Source organism: Microtus ochrogaster, chromosome 8 (assembly GCF_000317375.1).
Source record: "Microtus ochrogaster isolate Prairie Vole_2 chromosome 8, MicOch1.0, whole genome shotgun sequence".
Taxonomy (NCBI): Eukaryota; Metazoa; Chordata; class Mammalia; order Rodentia; family Cricetidae; genus Microtus; species Microtus ochrogaster.
In genome coordinates this window covers 39736585-39756369 of record NC_022015.1, presented here as the reverse complement: position 1 = coordinate 39756369, position 19785 = coordinate 39736585, and the positions used below count along the sequence as shown (strand labels likewise).

The 19785-nt window shown below is 51.1% G+C and overlaps 1 protein-coding gene across 3 annotated transcripts; it reads left to right on the top strand.

Annotated features, from left to right (window-relative positions):
• The first annotated feature begins 200 nt into the window (after positions 1-200).
• On the top strand, positions 201-17163 carry Npas4 (neuronal PAS domain protein 4). 3 transcript variants are annotated; one of them, XM_026781341.1, is made up of 10 exons: positions 201-509; positions 802-1826; positions 11338-12437; positions 13194-13345; positions 13529-13631; positions 13743-14016; positions 14201-14310; positions 14646-14781; positions 14913-16342; positions 17010-17163. In XM_026781341.1, the coding sequence occupies exons 3-10, from the start codon at positions 12263-12265 to the stop codon at positions 17036-17038; spliced, it is 2409 nt and encodes an 802-aa protein (XP_026637142.1). In that variant the 5' UTR covers positions 201-509; positions 802-1826; positions 11338-12262; the 3' UTR covers positions 17039-17163. The 3 variants fall into 3 exon arrangements, with proteins under 3 accessions (XP_026637142.1, XP_026637143.1, XP_005351758.1); XM_026781342.1 differs by lacking the exon at positions 201-509 and having other exon boundaries at positions 526-1826; XM_005351701.2 differs by lacking the exons at positions 201-509; positions 802-1826 and having other exon boundaries at positions 10865-12437.
• Positions 17164-19785: the final 2622 nt, after the last annotated feature.

The following is a 19785-nucleotide window of genomic DNA, read 5'->3' as shown; positions in this document are numbered from 1 at the left end:
CTTCTGCTTGCTGAAACTCATTCATCTGTTACCGCGGCACTCCGTTGCCATGGCAACGTGATGCAGACGGAGGGGGGTGGCTGGGAGGAGGGAGGCCCTGCGTGACGTCTGCACTCCTCGCAGCTCATCTCTCGCGGCCTCCCAGTTCTTGCCTATTTTGGAAGAGAGCCGCAGCCCTTCTGCTGATGCGCGCGCGCTGGCGCCTTTTTAAGGCAACTGGCAGAGTGGCGGCTTCGCCAGAGCTCAGGAGATGCCCCCGCCCCTGAGCGGCGGAGTCCTGGCAGGCCTTGAAAGCCCCCCGGAGCCATCGCCCCACCCCATTCTTATCTTAATGCCCTCCACCTTTGGGGGGACGTTTCAACCTTGGAGAGAGGAGGTCTTGCCCTTACCCCCTCATCCTCTGCCCCCAAGAGGTGAGACTCTTATAGAAACCTTGGAAGGAAACAAGATGCCAGGCCTATCCGTGCTTGGAGATCCTACAGACAAGGCCACAAGAGGGACAACGCCAGGTGAGGACCTCGCGGCCCTCGGGCCTCCTTTCAGCCCCTGTTTAAGTCTTTTATTCCTGGGCCATGGCTTGAAGTAGATTGGGATACCAGGAAAACTCGGCCCTCTTCCTAAACTGAAAGGCAAACTGAGGCACAGAGAAGAGTAGTGATTGACCAGAGTCACATGACTAGTTTCTGGGGGACATAGGCCCGAGACCAGGGAGCCTGGCTTCCTGCACGGGAAAACCCCATATTTCTTAACCCTGCAGACTACTGATACATTTTGTTCCTCTCTCCCTTGCCCTGCACCCAGACAAGGGCTAGGCAACTCCGCCTCCGTACCAGCTGTCTCTTCTTCCCCAGCAACTCCAGATCTTAGGTGGATTTTCTGGACCAGTGGCCTTTCTGGACAAACCTCCGGACCCCGTGGACTCCATGGCCAGGATGCTGCCTGCTTCCATTGAAGACTTCTTGCAACCCACCAGCTCTCTGGAACATTCTGGAGTCAAACCTCTCCTAGACTGCCTGCAAATGCCACGTGGCTTCTGGATGGAAATGTGGCCTGCTGGACACTGGCAGGAATCCTCAGAGCCATGTGGATGCAGCCCCTTGGACCCTCTGCCCAGTCGTGATGACACCTGACAGAGGACACCATGATATACTTGGCCATCTAGAGATGTACAACCAGACATCTGCAGGTCTCCATCCTGGACCAGGATTGGGGAGCCAGAGTGGATCTGATCTAGATCAACATTAGTGGTTCTGGGTGTAGCACCTACCCCTGGAACCTTGAATGGTGCTTCCAAGGGGCACTCATTGCTAGGGCCAAGCCTACAATGCACAAAGGGGTAAACCGAGGCAGTCTTCAAAGAGACGTCATTTGCCAAGGCCACAAGGCAAGGCAGTATATTTGTTGCTGAGATTAGAACCCAGAACACTGGCTCCTGACTCCAGAGGCCAGTCTTTGATTGACATACAAGGTCACTGCTCTATGTGAGCCAAAGATATGTTTCAGGATCTACTGTCTCCAACTGTGCCTGTGGCTCTTGGGCTACTTCATCCTACACCTGCCTTCACTCACCCAAGAGAGATGACCTCAAAGGAGTGCCCTCTTCCATTGGGCCTCTGAGAGTCTCTTAAAGTGGGTGTTTGGGCTAGACTGTGGGGTCCATCTATGACTGCCTGAGGGACCAGGCAGAGAGGATCTTTTTCCTTCCACAAGACTGAAGTTAAGGAAGCAGAGACAGTAGCTACTTCAGGCGCAGGCTGGGCAGGCCGCCCTCAGGATAAGCAGGGGTCTGTTTTGTGCATTTTGGACCACATCGGACTCCTCTAATGGTGAGTCCCCTAATGAAGTAGGTACAGACCTGTAAGAATGGCCTTGGTTGGGTTGGATCTAATGAGGGATAAACCAATGAACCACTTGCTTTCCCTTGAGCTACAGCCTTAGGAAGTATTTATTTCCCCAAGTCCATACAGGCTTGGTGTTCAGGGACCTCAGGTGACTCTGCTCACCCAGATCTGAGAAGCATGGTCCTCTGGAGACTTCAGGCTCTTTCAGACCCTAGCACCGGGCACATGGGCTCATCCCCACCTAAACTGGGTTTCACCGTGCAGTATTGCCATTCCAAAGCCTGAGAGGTGCTGAGCCAAGTGGGGCCAGGATACAGAGACACTCAGGAGGACAGATGGGGGGGGGTAATACTCTAAGGCTAAATGTACTGGTAACCTTTCACTTCATATAGGGAAACGGAGGCCCAGAGAGGAGAAGGGGCTTGCATGGTGCCCCCAGTGGGTTGGTGGCAGTTAGGGCTAGAATCTTTGTCTCCTGATCCTTCTGCCTGGGGCTCTTCCTCTGCCTCAAACAGTCTGCTGGCACTGAGGCTAAACTCACTTCCTCTTAGTCTCAGATCTCTGAATCCTTGGCAGAGGAATTCTCAGCCAGGGCTGGGCCATTCAGGAGCTTTCCCCTTCACCAGATGGTCCTTTCCTCCGCAGCTTCCTGGTGTCCCCTCCTCACCCACACAGTGCTCATCCTTCCCTAGTTCCAGAAGCTTCTCCAGCAACAGACCAGAACGGCTGCTTCTCTGCTTCTTGCTGTGGTTCAGCCAACTGTGGTTGCAGCATTTGCAGGGGTGGGGGTGTCCCTAGATCTCTGCTCTCAGAGTCTCTTGTTGGTTGCTCCTAGGGTTTTCCTTCTGCCTCTGGCCCAGGCCTATTGGGATGTTCTCTGAAAATGCCTCCTCTGCGTGCTCAGGAGAAGCCTACACATGGCGTCTGTTCTATGAGCTGATCCCCACACCAGGCACATAAGGTCTGGGCACTTGATGCACCTGTAAACTCCACGTCAGTGGGAACACTCAGGTGATGTTACACAGGAACATAAAGCTGGGGTCTGCGATGGCCTGCAAACCTGGGTAGAACAGAGAGAGGAGGCATCAGTCACAGGGAGCTTTGGGGTAAGGGAAACAGGAGCTGGAATTTAAACTGGGTAAGAACATGGTCAGGCTGTCTTCTAGAAAGACGGCCAAGGATTTCAGTTGTTAACTCTTGAGGAATACATTGGTACTGACCTGGATGCTCCATTCTGCTCTTGAGGGAGATGAGGATGCCCCACTGATACACAGAAAGGGGTCTGAATCCAAACCCTCAGGATCAGTTGCTGTATCCCCCAGTTTCCTCAGGACTCCACTGATATCTTTATCCTTTTCTTTGGAGATATTCCAGCCCCTACCCTGCATGCCTCCATCCATCATTCATAGACCAAGGATGCAGGAAACACACATGGCCATAAACCTAGCTGAGCCACTTCTATATGGTCTTATTCCAAATTATATTCTCCTTAAGATAATGGTCACTCCCATTCTACACCTATCCCTGCTCCGTTCCTTCCACACCTATGGCCTTGTTCTGAGTGCTTTGACTAGGTAGTTCACCTTGTTCTTTTCTATTTGTTTGTTTTGTTTTGAGACAGGGCTCCTCTGTGTACCTTTGGCTGTCCTGGAACTTGCTATGTAGACCAGGCTGTCTTCAAACTCATAGAGATCTGCCTGCCTTTGCCTCACCTAGTTCTTGTATCAAGGCCTTAACACAAGTTTTATTGCCCTCACATCTCAGTTTGACACTGATGCATGAAATAGTAATGCCTGCCATTGTCACAATAGAGGCAAGACTCGGTCCAAGCCTCCCTCCAGTCCCCACCCTCTGGTCTCTCCTGCCTTGGCTGTCTTCCTGCCTCTACGTGAAAATTCTCTCTGTTCAAACTCCTCTTGTTATCTTTTCAGTCACATTTTTGTTTATTTTGTGTGCACCATAGTCTGTGTGTGGAGGTCAGAGGACAGTGTGTGGGAGCCAGTTCTCTCTTACCACCATGCTGGCCCTGGGGATTGTGGGAGTCAGTTCTCTCTTACCACCATGCTGGCCCTGGGGATTGAATTCAGGTTCTTAGTCTCAGCAGCAAGCTCCATTTCTTGCTGGCCCCTCAACCCCTTTCAGTCTTCTGGTCACCAAGAAAAGTATCTCAATTCTTTCTGTATTTTAGAATTTTAAAAATAACTCACTTATTTTTATTTTATGTGCAGGTGTTTTGCCTGCATGTGTGTCTATATGAGAGTGTCAGGTCCCCTGGAACTGGAGTTTCAGACAGTTGTGAGCTGGGTGCTGGGAATTGAACCTGAGTCCTCTGGAAGAGTAGTCAGGGCTTCTAACTGCGGAGCCATCTCTCCAGCCCCTAGTTTTTTTTCTGTTTGTTTGTTTTTTACAAATATACAGGGGTACTTTGCTCCAAGCTGATGGTGGACAAAGAAAACCACTCCTACCCAGGGGGCTCCAGTAGAGGCCAGGGAAGACAGTGACCAACTCATCAATAGGACAAAGTCAAAATTGCCTCTGTCATGACTGGTGACAGAAGCACAGATATCAGGGAACCTAGAGCTGGAGCTCTGGCCTGATAGGGAAGACTTTCTGCGGTGATAGCTGAGCCGAGATAATGAGGATAATGAGAGTCAGGTGTAGAGAGAGGCAAGGGGCTCACGTGTGCCCACGGGCTGCAGAGAACAGGATGCCAGAAGCTGCCCATAGCTAGAAAAGAGGGAAGGGCAGGACGGAGACTAGGTCACCAGAGCACAGCCTGGGAGGAGTCTGGGTTGCTCCTCACACTTTCTGACAGCCATGGTGGCTAAAGGCTGCACCTCGGTCACCTCATCTCAGGCCTGTTCCCAGCACAGCTCCTGCAGCCACAGCTGTGGGTTAAAGTGGGGAGCCAGCTCCCCTACAGCACTGCCTGTGTCCACCTAACTGATGCACTTGTTAGCTTCTACCACTAGGACCCACCACACCTTCTAAAGCCTCAGGACCATGCTCCAGTTCATTCCACCCTGCTCCACCCGCCCAGCACAACCAGTCAGTTGGCCACTTGACTCCCAACAACATAGCTCAAACACACCTCCCTAGGGAGCCCACTGCCAACTCCCTAGGCTTGGTTGTCCCTTATGTTTCAGCCCAAGAACCCCACATGCTTCTTCTATGACAGTCTCTCATTCATATGACTTGCTAGCATTATCTTCTTACCAGCGTGGAGGCTTCATGATGTTAAAGCCAGGCTCATGTCTCCCCCACTGCCAGCATCCACCACAGAGGCTGGCCATGTAGTGAGCATCGCGTCCACCCACTTTGTCCCTGATTCCTGCCCAGTCCTATGGCAGGAGATGGGGTAGTAGACAAGGAACAAGCAACAAAACAGGTGCACACCCGTAATTCTAGCATTGGGAGGTGGAGGCAGGAGGAGCAGAAGTTCAAGGTCAGCCTCTGCTATATAATGGATTTGAGGCTGGGCTAGAATATATGCAGTAAGGAAGAGGTACTGGTGGAGCTGTGAGAGCAGCAGGGGTGTGGTAGTCATCACCAGAAAACCACTGGGGCAGGGAGGAGTTCGCTTGCTGAGGAAGATCACAGACAGTATGTGAGGCCCGCAGATCTAGAGGGCTGGGGTCAGGCCACTGAGGCAGTGGGGTGCCTAGTCTGAATTTTTAAAGTGTGTCCCGTGAATTAATTTTTCTCCCCTCCTTGGAGAAAGCCCCCTCCATCAGTCCTGTCCACAAGCCTTGCCCAGACACCTTAACAGTTTTCCCATCCAGGCTCTAGGCTCCCCACTCCTACCTTCTCTATCCCTCCTTATCCCTCACCTCTGTCCAGCCCACTTCCCTGGCTCTGACCGTTTCCATGCGTGGGTACCAGCATGTACCCTCTTCACATGAGATTTGTTGATTTCATAACCATAAATAGATAAAACGTTCTAAGTGCTTCTATGAGCAAGTAGGATTGAGGGGGTGATCTCACAATGAAAAGGCTGGAGGAGAAGGAAAACAGCCCATAGGGGTGCAGCTGAAGCCAGTTCGATGCTTCACAAGCCAGCTCTACTTGAGGGCTAGCGTTCCATCGGATAGGCGGTGCACCATGACCACAGGATTGAGCACTGCCAGAGAACCTTCTGGAAAACATTTATGGGATTGCAGGTCCACCAGTTCCAAAGAATGATATAAGAAAACCTAGATTTTAAAAAGAAAACAGAAAGAATGTGGAAACAGAGAAACATGGGTTTTAGTTTTGAGTTCATCTCATTCTGGCTGTGTGACCCTGAGCAAGTTGATCGCCCTCTCTGGGAAGGTGCGTGTTCTGCCATTGAGTCAGATTAGAGACAGCAGGAAGCCTGATATCTCATAGTATGCTCATCTTTCCTTATAAGAAAAATTGGCACCAAAGCTACAGAGAAACCCTGTCTCTAAAAACCAAAAAAAAAAAAAAAAAAGAAAGAAAAAAGAAAAATTGGTCTTCCTGATAACAACTTAACCTCCCTATGAAACATCAAAATCTTCCCAAAATGCAGTCCCAAAGAGACTAGGGATGGGTGGGGTAAGCTGCCTCTTCACTGCCAGCTGGAATTCATGCTGTCAGTGGGGTTTGCAGAATCTCTTCTGTATGGGAGAGACCATGCATTCATGGTCTCTAGACATTAGTAAGGACTTCCCAGGTTCTTAAGAAAGAGAGATGAAGTGACAGCGCGGTTTGTTCTGAGACCAGAGATCTTTACAGAGAGAGACAGTGACGGGGGAGGGCTGGGACAGAGCTGCTTCCTTGTCTCTGCTCTAAGGATGGCAAGCCTTTTCTGTCAAGAGTCAGGTAGTAGACATTTTGGCTTGTCTGTGTCTGGTCCCTTCTGCATTTACATAATTCTGTCGCTGTATGAAGATGGGCATCATTCATAAGTAAACTAATAGATTTGGATCTGTCCTAGTAGCACGTTGTTTGTAGAAATAAGCAGTGGACCAGACTTTATTTGGGGCCATAATCTATAGCCCCCACTTTTGTTCGATGTGGCAAGAGAATAAATTTCAGTGGGGGGGGGGAAGCTTAAAGCATAGCATTGCCTGCACTTTGCTGTGTGACTTTGTCATTATCCATTTATGGTCTTCACTTCACCAACTATATAATGAACACAATAATGCTAATCATATTAGTCCTGAAAAAGTGTCTAAGGGGGGTGGATAGAATGGCTCGGAAGGCTAAGGCCCTTGCTGGCAAGCTTGATGACCTGGGTTTGATCCCCACCCAGGTCATGTGATGAAGTGAACTGACTCCTGCAAGTTATCCTCTGACCTCCACACATGCACACCATGACACCTGTATGTCCCTGCCATGATAGGTAAGTAAATGAAGAAGAAAGTGTCTAAGAGAACAGAGCAAGTTCCTCCATCCCTTACGCGGCAGCTTTTAAGTCTACCATACAGGCCACATCCTTGCTTGCTAAGGGTGGTGATAGCCTTCTAGGATGGAGATGCATCTTTCGATAGAGTCAGATTCTTGGTCTGCTTTACAGTCCTCGGTGACACCATTTCTGGAGCAAGCCAAGCCAAGGAGGAAACAAGGAATCTCTCTTCTTCTCTACCATCCAGCCATTTGGCAGGGTGCTGGAGTTCACTTGAGAGAGCAACATGGCTGCAGTGGCTGGTGGCCAGGCTTTGCAGGAGGCTGCTGAGAGCCAGGCTGGCCCTCCAGTCAGGAGCAGTAAGCTTCTGAGTTCTCCTGGCCAGCTCTAGTCCCAGCTTCCCTGGAGCTTCCATGAAGGGAGCTTGCGGCCATTCATTGCATCATTCAGTTTATGCTGTCATCTTGTTCTCCTCTCTGCTCACATGATCTCTGAATGCCACATTCCTCGGCACCTTTTCCTCTCTGAAGCCCTAGCAAGTGATTCATTCATTTTTTCATTCTCTCTCTTCCCTTCCCTTCATCTCCCCTTCCCTTCCTCATAGACACACTTGTGCAGACAAACACCACACGCACACTGACAGTCCTCTGTCAACATCCTCGCTCTAATTTTTGAGAAAAAAGCAGCCAGGAGTCTCCATGATATTCTGAAGAACCAAATCCTCCACCCACCTTCCAACTCCTCAGGAGGTCTTCCTCTTGGAAAATCTCTGAAAAAGATACCACTTATTCTCTAATAGGGGTTGAGGGGTGATGTCCCTCTAGGGTCCCAGTGAAGCTGTGCAAGACAGGGGGCAAGGAATCTCATGGCTTGTTCTTGCTATAAAAAGGCCTTTTTCGGAAAAAAGAAAGAAAGGAATCAGCCAATCCCTTCTCGATGCCATCACCTCTTCTTGGTGATTTTTCGGGGAAGGAGTGGGTGGGTTTCCATGGCAACAGATGCGAGCTCTGCTCAGTAAAGAAGGGACCTTGATATTTTTTTCTCTCTCATTCTCTCAGTTGTGTGTGTGTCTCTGTGTGTATGTGCGTGCTACACATGCCTGTGCCCACACCAGCAATTTTTTTTAGAACTAAAGAAAGTCCTTCTCTCCGCTCCCCAAATATGGAGTGATGAAAAACCATGTACTCCTGCAGGCCAGAGAAGATTCGGGATGGTTCCAGAGGAAGGGGAGTGTTCCTATGAAGTTGTTTTTCTCCACTGCAGAGACTGCATGCAGCAGAGAGGCCTTTGCACATGATTAGAGGCTGAGAGTTAGATGGGCAAAGGTAGATGATGCAAAACAACAAAACATGGTATCAGAGTGGGCAAGGGAAGCTGCAAAGGGTCTCAGGAAGCACGCAGTCTATGCAAACCATCTAATTCTGTGAGAAAAGGCCCAAGGCCAACTCAGATATGGACACAGACACACAGAGAGCTGCAAAACAAGTAAATGTAAGCACAAAATACAAAACTGCATGCAACACAGGAAGGTAGAGACTTAGAAAAACACAGATTAAAAAATGCAAATGCAGGTACCGGCAAATGTGTAGACATGCAAGGATGCAGACCCCAGCTACAAAACACATGCAAACAGATACATGGATGCAGATAGACAAGTGTGTTCAGACAGACAGGCTTGGATGCAGACACAAAACATGCAACACAGCTTCAGTCAAGTACACACACACACACACAACATACACACACACACAACATACACACACATCTCTCCTTCAATTGCTCAAGCATCCTATTGCAGGAGAGCAGAGCTGCAAATGCTGCATGCTCACCCAGTGAGTGTTGGGAGTCTCTTATACACCCCCACCTTTTCCTTCTACACACACACACAGAGAGAGAGAGAGAGAGAGAGAGAGAGAGAGAGAGAGAGAGAGACCCCAAAGCCCCTTTCCCAACTCACTCCTTGCCCACTTTCCCATAACCAAAGACTGTGATGCCTCCCCCATCTCAGATTTCCAATTCTGTTCTGCTGCTGCTGCTGCCTGCCGCTTGGGGGGGGAGAGAGTGGGGTGACTCAGCCAGGCCAGGATGACTCACACTGACAGTATTTTTAGCAGCGGCCAGGAGCTCTCTAGCGTGCCAGCCGCCCCCTCCTCCTGCCTGCTATTTCAGAACCGTCACTGGTGATATAAATAGCTCTTCTCCCACGGCCTGAAGCGGCTGCCAGGCTATTTTTGGTTCTGCACAGTTAAAAATAGTTTCATGGAGGTGGGAGGCAAGAGGAGAGGGAGCTGGCCTAGGGAGAGGAGACATTGGGGGCACACAGAGCTTCTCAACTTGAATCAGAGTAGTCAAACTAGGATGATCCCTCCTCCACCCCTCCCTCGTTCCTTTCTAGCCCCTTCTCCCATTCCAAAGTTCTTTATCCCTAGTCCATTCTCCTGAAAAACCCAAGGGTTCTTCCCTTGAGCCTAACTCTCTTAGTTTAACTATTTCCTAGAGCCCAGGAGTCTTGACCCCCCCCCCATCCCTGTGAAAAGCCCGTATATATTTTCAGGAAAGAGGATGACAGCTGCGTCCTGCCACCCTGGTCTATCCTGAGGCCCACCTCTGCTTTGATTTAACAGGCAGGCCGTGGCCAATCTGATTGGCAAGGCAATATTCAGCACCACGGACAGTAGCCACCATCCGGACGCTATCACAGCCGGGCTGCTCGAACTGCTTGGGAGGAAGACTAGCTGGACCCCGGAGAGAGACACAACTTAGATACCAAGAATGTCTCCTAGCCAAGGCTTAAAACATCTGTCTGTGAGGAAGAAAGGCTAGGGATGAGCCTCAGTAATAGAATGCTTGTCCAGCATGCACAAAGCCCTGGTCCCATCCTCAGTACTGAGAAACAAGCAAATCCACTTGCCACATGATGGTTTAAGTGGATGTTTTCAGTCTCTATCAAAATGGTACAAAACATCAGGATAGGGTCTCTACAACCATGTACTTCTTCCTTCTCCTCCTCCCCCCACTGCCTTTGGCATCACTGGGGATTGAATTCAAGCCTCGTGAATTCAAAAAGCTAGACGTTTGCTCTACCATTAAACGGTAGCCCCATTCCTGCCGGCATCCTCTTCCAACACTCCTTCTCCTCACATGGCTTCTCTTGCTACCACCCCTACCAAGAGGAATGGTGGTTTCCTTGACCACGAACTTTTCTCTTTGGTGTCAAAATTTATCTCTATCTCTGTGACTTTCTACAGCCAGGACTGTCTCTCTCCCTCAACTTTTTAAATTGGTCTTCTTTTTACTGGCCCTAAAAGTGTTTTTACATGTGCTTACTCTAAATGAGATTTCAGGCAAAAAGTTTCCATAGACCATTGCTTTCTCCTTCATGAGGCTGAGGGATAAGAAAGGGCGCCCATTCCCTGTGTAGAGAGCAATTGTATACAGTGACTAGGAAGGACACCCTATGGAGATAAGCTGGACAAAGACAGATAATTTAATCAAAGGTGCAGTTTTCAGGAGCTTGGGAAGTCCTCAAAGCCAAGACAGACTGCCCAACATTCAATGGAGGAAGGGGGCAAAAAAGGAAACACACACACACAAACACAAGCACACATACACGCACACACACATACACGTACATGCACGCAGGGGCAGACACACACTCAGAGAGAAAGAGAGAGAGAGAGAGAGAGAGAGAGAGAGAGAGAGAGAGAGAGAGAGAGAAGTGGAAAGACAGAATGAGGAATCTTGGCGCTAAAAATGGAGCAAGAACCGGAGGGAGAAGGGAAGGGGAGCTTGGCAGAAAATAAGGGTCTTGGGTAGGTGCAGTAGTCACGGAAGGCCCAGCAGACCCTGGTTTCTTGGCTGCCTTCCCCTCTTCCCCGCTGAAGCGGTGGGGGGAGCTCTCCCGAGCAGTGCGGAGGCCGCTAGGCCCCGCCCGCCGTCGCCGCAGCCGCAGCCGCCGGAGGATTCCTGTCCTAATATGGAGCTGGGATTCCCCCAGCCCCGCCCCCGCCCCCAGCCCGCCGGAGAGACTGGGGCTTGCAAGAGGGCGGGGGAACAGCTCGCCTTGGGGGCTGGCAAGCTGGAGAGGGTGCGGGGAGGCCCAAATGCAGACCCAGATCCTCACCAGGCCCTGGGTCCTTGCCTCAGTTTCCCCCACAGATGGCTAAGGTTAACTGATAAAGGAATGAAGAATCACTGCAGATCACAGAGGTGATGTTTGTCTTCCTGTGCTGCCCGGGTTATATGGTCAAGGCCGAATTCAGCTGGTCTCTTCCCCTCAGGACCACCAATCCACTCTATCCTAGAGATTTAGACCCCCAGGCCAGGGCTTGGTGGGGAGGAGGGGATTATTTATTTGAAAGTGCTAAGGGCTTTCAGATTGAATAGGCCCTAGAAAAGACCCCCAGATGTGACCTAACCCCTTCCCCAAAGCCAAGGAAAGTTTCTCATGTGACTTTGACCTTTGCCTGGCAAATAGGGGCAAATTCGCAGAAGACCCTTCCCCTCCCTATCCTTTGCCTCCTTAGAAAACTCAATGTTGGTATCAGCCCGTCCTTGGCCTTCTACAAACTCTCTTGCCAAGGTCTTCAGACCACCCTAATCCGTGCTCTATCCCTCCTCCCAATAGAATACAATAGGAATTTTGGGTCCCTGCACTCCCTGCCTGACTCTGCACAGATCTAGCCAGCCGGCCCCCTCCGCAGCCTTCTTCTCCCCCCCCTCCTCCGCCCCCTCCCTCTCCTGTTCGACGTCACAAGATGACGTAGGAAGCCAGGAGGGAGGAGGAGCGCCCCCCCTCCCCAGCCAGTGGCTCCCGCTGCAGCTTGCTTTAGCCCAGCCTCCCGCCTCCCGCTCCCCCCCCCCGTCTCTAAAACGAGCCCCCCACGCCTGCCAGGAGCTATATAAGGCGGATCGAGGCAGGCGAGGGGGGCAGCGCTGCCGAGCGGAGCCCAGGAGTGGAGCGAGCGAGAGCCTGAGCGAAAGACCGGGAAGCAAGGAAGAAGCCTCCGGTGCATCAGGACAGGATCGCAGGTGTTCGGGAACCGGAGCCGGAGCTCCACAGCCGGCAGTCATGTACCGATCCACCAAGGGCGCCTCCAAGGCGCGCCGCGACCAGATCAACGCCGAGATCCGGAACCTCAAGGAACTGCTGCCGTTGGCTGAAGCGGACAAGGTCCGGCTGTCCTACCTGCACATTATGAGTCTTGCCTGCATCTACACTCGCAAGGGTGTCTTCTTTGCTGGAGGTGAGCAAGCTTGGGCTACCAGAGACTATAGCTAACAGGGACCAGGGATGTAGGAGCTGAGGGAACGCGCTGAAATTGCCGCTTGTCTAGGACAGCGTAGTGGAAGACTGTGGAGAGAAGGGACTTGAGGGGACTCCAGACTTCCTACTTTTTCTCCTGAGCTCTGTCTAAACTAGCCTGACCGATGATGGTTCTAGCCAGATTTGTGGAATATGGAGAGCTAAAATAGAATGGTCTAGGTTCCCATTGCCTCAGAGGCACTTCAGGAATCCGGAGAGTGGACGGAAGGAAGCCTGGCAAGCTGCAGGAAAAGCCTGCAAAGGCGAAGTCTGGGGAGAGCAGCTTGATCTAGGACATGCTTAGAGGGTCTTTCTCCGCTCTGGGGTGCTGTCCGAGGTTCTGAAACCAGCCCGCCCACCCGCCGCTGTCCGCGGTACTTAAAACGTCAGTCTTTTTCTGAGGAGTGCTGTCCGCGGTGCTGAACTTCAATCCCTTCGGGGGAGCTCTGTCCACAGTGCTGATCGCTCAGTGCTGCGGAGGTTCCCGCGGGGCTCGAAAGTCTGAGGGCTCCCTGGCTAGATAGTTTGAGCAACAGGTTTCTTGGCCAAAAACCACAAGCATAGGGTCAACAGGTGTTTGCAGAGCTAGTTCTGCTGCAAGAATTTCCTGTTTTCTCTGCAACTCAGATGATACCCTCCTCATTTCTGTTTTGTACCCGAGTCTTACCCTGACTCACCAGATCTTTTCACCCTACAGGCACTCCTCTGGCTGGCCCCACGGGGCTTCTCTCAGCTCAAGAGCTTGAAGACATCGTGGCAGCACTACCTGGATTTCTGCTTGTGTTCACAGCTGAGGGGAAATTGCTATACCTTTCTGAAAGTGTGAGCGAGCATCTGGGCCATTCTATGGTGAGTACTGAAAGTCTTTGCATCTCGGGTTGTGGCATATGTGGGATAAAATGAGCTTTCCCTTACCAAGAAACTGAGAGTTCCTGGAGGTGTGAGGGGGTATTCTGCCCTGAGAAAAGCTATTGGTCACAGATTGGCTCTTACTGCCTTCACTAACGATCACCTCTTTTTTCATTCTTCTAGGTGGACCTGGTTGCCCAGGGTGACAGTATCTACGACATCATTGACCCTGCTGACCATCTCACTGTTCGCCAGCAGCTCACCATGCCCTCTGCTCTGGATGCTGGTACGGGCTTCTTCTCCACTCTCCAGCCCACCCCTCTGCCTCCCTGTGCCAACCATCTACTTTTCCTCTGGTGCCCACTCTCTTAGTCAGTTTTTCTTTTTGCTCACCTAGATCGTCTTTTCCGTTGCCGATTCAACACCTCCAAGTCCCTCCGGCGCCAGAGTGCAGGCAACAAACTGGTGCTTATTCGAGGTCGATTCCACGCTCACCCACCTGGAGCCTACTGGGCAGGAAACCCCGTGTTCACAGCTTTCTGTGCCCCACTGGAGCCAAGACCCCGCCCTGGCCCTGGCCCTGGCCCTGGCCCTGGTCCTGCTTCACTCTTCCTGGCCATGTTCCAGAGCCGGCATGCTAAGGACCTAGCCCTACTGGACATCTCTGAAAGGTAAGCCCAGAGGTTCAAGCTCCAGTAAGAAGGGAGGGCAGAAAGAAGGGCACCTTAGACTCTTGACCTTAGATTCAGGACAGGGAGGATGGGACTTAAGTGGGCAGAGAACCTGGGAGGGAGTGAAGTGCATGCATCAAGTAAGAAAAACAGAAAGCTGACCTCACCCTTTCCACCTTCCCAGTGTCCTAATCTACCTGGGCTTTGAGCGCAGCGAACTGCTCTGTAAGTCATGGTATGGACTGCTACACCCTGAGGACCTGGCCCACGCTTCTTCTCAACACTACCGCCTGTGTGAGTGTCCTGAGAGACTGTGGATAACACAGGAAGCTGGGAGAAGGCATGGGACATAGGCCAGGAAGGGCTGTGCTCCACATTGACGTTGAGGAGACACTGAGCCCTGCAATTTTGAAGACTAGAGAGTCAATTTTGGGGTGAGAAGTCAAAGTAACATAGGACACAGCTAAGAAGCATCGCTAAGGTCAAGGTGGGCAGCCTAGAGGTGCAGGTCAGGGTAGTAAGAGAGAAAATTCACACTTCCCTCAATCCAGTGTAGAGGTGAGAGAGGTGGGTGTGTCAGTGGTGCTACTTGATGGGCTTGCTAACCCTGTATCTCTCTTTCTCCTCAGTGGCTGAAAATGGAGATATCCAGGCAGAAATGGTAGTGAGACTTGAAGCCAAGCACGGAGGCTGGGCATGGATTTACTGCATGCTGTACTCAGAAGGTCCAGAAGGCCCTATTACTGCCAATAACTACCCTATCAGGTAAGGTGTAAGATACAGGACAGTGGAGAGGGGAGGAGGAGCTGAGATCAGCATGGAGAGAATGTAACTCAGAAAACGACTCTGATAATGGACAGCAAAGCCTTACAAGCCTCTGCTTCTTTCCTCTCCAGTGACACGGAAGCCTGGAGCCTCCGCCAGCAGCTAAACTCTGAAGACACCCAGGCTGCATATGTCCTAGGAACCCCAGCCATCCTACCCTCATTCCCTGAGAATGTCTTCTCCCAGGAGCAGTGTTCTAACCCACTCTTTATGCCAGCTCTGGGACGCTCCAGAAGCACTACCTTCCCCAGGGCGCCTGAGCTAGGTGTGATCTCAACAGCAGAAGAGCTTCCCCAACCCTCCAAAGAGCTGGACTTCAGTTACCTGCCATTCCCTCCGAGGCCTGAGCCTTCTCTCCAAGCAGAGCTAAGCAAAGATTTGGTGTGTACTCCACCTTACACGCCCCATCAGCCAGGGGGCTGTGCTTTCCTCTTCAGTCTCCACGAACCATTCCAGACTCACCTGCCCACTCCATCCAGCTCTCTTCAAGAACAGCTGACGCCAAGCACCGTGACTTTCTCTGACCAGTTGACACCCAGCAGTGCAACCTTCCCAGACCCACTGACCAGTTCACTACAAGGACAGTTGAATGAAACCTCAGTCAGAAGTTATGAAGACCAATTGGCTCCATGTACTTCTACCTTCCCAGACCAGCTACTTCCCAGCACTGCCACATTCCCAGAACCTCTGGGGAGTCCCACCCATGAGCAGCTGACTCCTCCCAGCACCGCATTCCAAGCACACCTGAACAGTCCCAGCCAAACCTTCCCAGAGCAACTGAGCCCCAACCCTACCAAGACTTACTTCACCCAGGAGGGATGCAGTTTTCTCTATGAGAAGTTGCCCCCAAGTCCTAGCAGCCCTGGTAATGGGGACTGCACACTCCTGGCCCTAGCTCAGCTCCGGGGTCCCCTCTCTGTGGATGTTCCCCTGGTGCCTGAAGGCCTGCTCACACCCGAGGCCTCTCCAGTCAAGCAAAGTTTCTTTCAGTACTCTGAGAAAGAGCAAAATGAGATAGATCGTCTCATCCAGCAGATCAGCCAATTGGCTCAGGGCATGGACAGACCCTTTTCAGCTGAGGCTGGCACCGGGGGGCTGGAGTCACTCGGAGGACTGGAGCCCCTGAACCCCAACTTGTCCCTGTCAGGGGCTGGACCCCCTGTGCTTAGCCTGGATCTGAAGCCCTGGAAATGCCAGGAGCTGGACTTCCTGGTTGACCCTGACAATTTATTCCTGGAAGAGACGCCAGTGGAAGACATCTTCATGGATCTCTCTACCCCAGACCCCAATGGGGAATGGGGCTCAGGGGATCCTGAGACAGAGGTCCCAGGAGGGGCCCTGTCACCTTGCAACAACCTGTCCCCAGAAGACCACAGCTTCCTGGAGGACTTGGCCACCTATGAAACCGCCTTTGAGACAAGTGTCTCAACATTCCCCTACGAAGGGTTTGCTGATGAGTTGCATCAACTCCAGAGCCAAGTTCAAGACAGCTTCCATGAAGGTGAGTCCAGTCTCATGTCCAAGAGCACCTGTCCCTGTCCTTCCAGTCAGATGTTGGGCAGATTAGATGAATCAGTCCCCACTCTCTGATCCTCGGTTTTATTAAGTGGACAATATCATCTACCACTGAGGTGGACAGTGAGAGCAAAGACAATGCAAATCTCTATAAGAAGGATTAGTAGACCTGGCGGGCCATAGGAGGTGATATGGGATAAAGTGATGGATTATCCTTAGGTAAAGAATGAAAGTTTGTGAGGGACCTAGACTGGTCACCACCCCTATTTTCTAGACAAAAATAATCAAGGCCCTAGAGTTAAAGAGCCTTTGTTTAAGTTATAGAAAAATTGATGAGAGCTAATGCTTCCTCTAAAGGGGATGCAGAGCAACAGCTGATGGAAGCTGGGGAAAGAAAGGACCGTGCCAAGCCATCCCAGTAGCCCTGTGCTGTCTAAAGCTGCAGCCACAGCTCCCTTCCGTCTGTCCCTATTGCCCCTATCTGCCGACTCTGGAGATCATTCCCTCATTTGGCAGATTCCTTTGAAGCCCAGAATGTATATCAACATTGTACACAGCCCGAGTCCTTCAAGGACCCTTTTTCCTAATAGGCTTGACTAATCTATCTCTCTCTCTCTCTCTCTCTCTCTCTCTCTCTCTCTCTCTCTCTCCAGATGGAAGTGGAGGGGAACCAACGTTTTGAATAAGTCTGTGACTTAACGTCGTCAAGTATGGCATATTGTCATCAAGACGTGGAGCCGCTCTCCACCCCCCCAGGACTGTTGGGGGGATTCTGGGGGCCAGAGGGGGATATATCTGATTCTCCAGGCCCTGAAGGACTTAGGGGGAGGGGGGAGGGCAAGGGAGGGAGCAACTTTTTAAAATCAAGGGACTTCGAGCAATCCCAGTTTCCATTTCAATCTGTATTCACTCGTAGTGAGCTTCCTTGAATGGATTTCAAGCGGAGAATGGGGGAGTCTCACTTCCCCACCGCGCTGTCCCATGGGTCTGGGCCAGTTCTCCACTCCTAGAGGCCAAACCACCTCTGGGTTTTGGTGGGGGAAAGGCATGGCCCACCAGGGGCTAGCCTGTGCCCTGAGGGGCTCTTGACACCCACGTAGAATTCTCTACAAAGCAGTAACGGGATTTCAATTCCGACGGACTCTGCCGCCCTGGCGGCCCTTCCTGTGACTTTTGCGCCCCGCGCCTGGGGTGGGGGGCGCGAAGAGACGCTACATTCCTTTCCGATGGAGGAAGGCAGATCTGCCGTCACACGTGTGCTTGCACGAGTGCGTGTACCTGGTGCAGGACTCACCCGGCGCCAGACTGCCTGGGCTTGCCCAGGTGGCCACCTCGTGGTGCTGCGGTGACTTTGTAGCCAACTTTATAATAAAGTCCAGTTTGCCTTTTTGGTACCTCTGGTGTCCTGCACTTCTTTGAAAAGGGAAGGGTGGGGAGGAAAGAGCACAAGGAGCCCAGATGGGAGTCCTGGGGAGGGACACATGGGCTGACTCTCCTCTCAGTCCTGGGATCTCTTCATGAACTTGTTCATGTCTCCATTGACTCTCCATGCCCACACTGGGCTAGAAGACTGAGCATTTGTCCGAAGCAGAAGCTACACTGAAGACACTGGAGTCTTCTCTCTGTCCTGGGTTTTCAGTGTTCACAGTGTGATGGGGAGCAAAGGGCCTGGGGATAGACAAGAGGGCCCAGCTTGGCATGGGTCCTGGATATGGGTTTCTGGTCTTTCCGTCCTGACCTAGTAGGATACTGATTTCCTTGTGGAAATCTTTAAATCGGAAGCTGTAGCATGCTAACCTCGCATAAGGCTTCTCAGTGAGCAAATATCTAAATCATTACAATAGAACTCCATTTCACTGATAAACCAATTAGATAATAGGCGCCTCCTCCCCACCCCAACACACACAGTTAGTGAGAGGTCAGGTGAGCAACATCTTGGCTGTTCTCTCGGCCCCAAAAGCCGGTGAATCACCACCTTAGGTCATCTCATCACAGACTCCCCAAGAAGGGCAGTGTTGGTTGGAGCAGGAGTCCAATAATCCTCTCCTTTGAACCCCTCCAGGTCTGCAAAGTAGAGCACAGTTGTAATGTGTCAGTGGAGGAGAAAATGTCATAATAGGGTGTTCTACTCCAAACTCAAACGCAAAATAGCCACAGGTATGGTTAATGGCTGGCAAAGGAAAATTAGGAGGTAGAAAGACCCAGATTCATATCGCACTCTGACCGAAAGCTTCCACCTTCTCACAGATACAGTGAGGGCAACGACAAGGACAGCAACCTAAAGACCCTGTCAGGACCGGACAAAAGTCTCTTCTAGCTCAAGCAGCGCAGCAAAGACTCAAGTTGTTTTGACCTACAAGGGTGACCTGGAAACTTAGCGAGCTACTTCTTCAAGGAAAGGACAACTCCAGGCTCCGATCTTTCCACAGAAACACAAAAGTCAGCTGGGCGCACGCCTTTAATCCCAGCACTCGGGAGGCAGAGACAGGTGGATCTCTGTGAGTTCAAGGCCAGCCTGGTCTACAAGAGCTAGTTCCAGGACAGGCTCCAAAGCTACCGAGAAACCCTGTCTCGAAAACAAAAAACAAAAACAAAACAAAACAAAAGAAAGAAAGAAAGAAAGAAAGAAAGAAAGAAAGAAAGAAAGAAAGAAAGACAAAAGTCCTAGCCCCTTCTCATTCCAAAGCCCAGCTGCAGAGGCAGGCCCTTCAGAAAGTCCTTCCCTCACTGAAATGAAGATATTCACAAGAACCTGATACCCTTTCCCTCCTTTAATGAGTATTTGGTGGAGTCAAAAGCTGTACTATCGCTGGGCAGTGATGGCGCACGCCTTTAATCCCAGCACTTGGGAGGCAGAGGCAGTCGGATCTCTGTGAGTTCGAGACCAGCCTCGTCTACAAGAGCTAGTTCCAGGACAGGCTCCAAAGCTACAGAGAAACCCTTTCTCGAAAAAAAAAAAAAGCTGTACTATCATCCCCAAGAGGACCCTGCTTTAGTTCCCTCCTCACCACAGGGACAGCAAGGTGGCAAGATGGATAAAGGTGTTTGTGCCAAACATGATGATCTGCATTTAATCCATGATGGAAGGAGACAACTGACCCCTGAAAACTGTCTTGGACTTCTAATGCACTCCAGAACACATGCAAGGCTGTGTGCGCACGCGCACACACACACACATAAACTTACATGCACACTGTACACATACTACATACACATTGCACAACACTGTACACACATGCACATTACAAACACTACATATACTATTACAACTAATAACTAAAAATTTAAGAAATGAGGGTGTATTTAGGAAATGGAACTCCTGGCACCCAGTGACAATAGTGTATATTTTGTTTGTTGTATATTTCTTGTTTGTTTTGCCTCTGAGTTTTTTATTTGTTGTAACAGACCCTGGAACTTGCTATATAGATC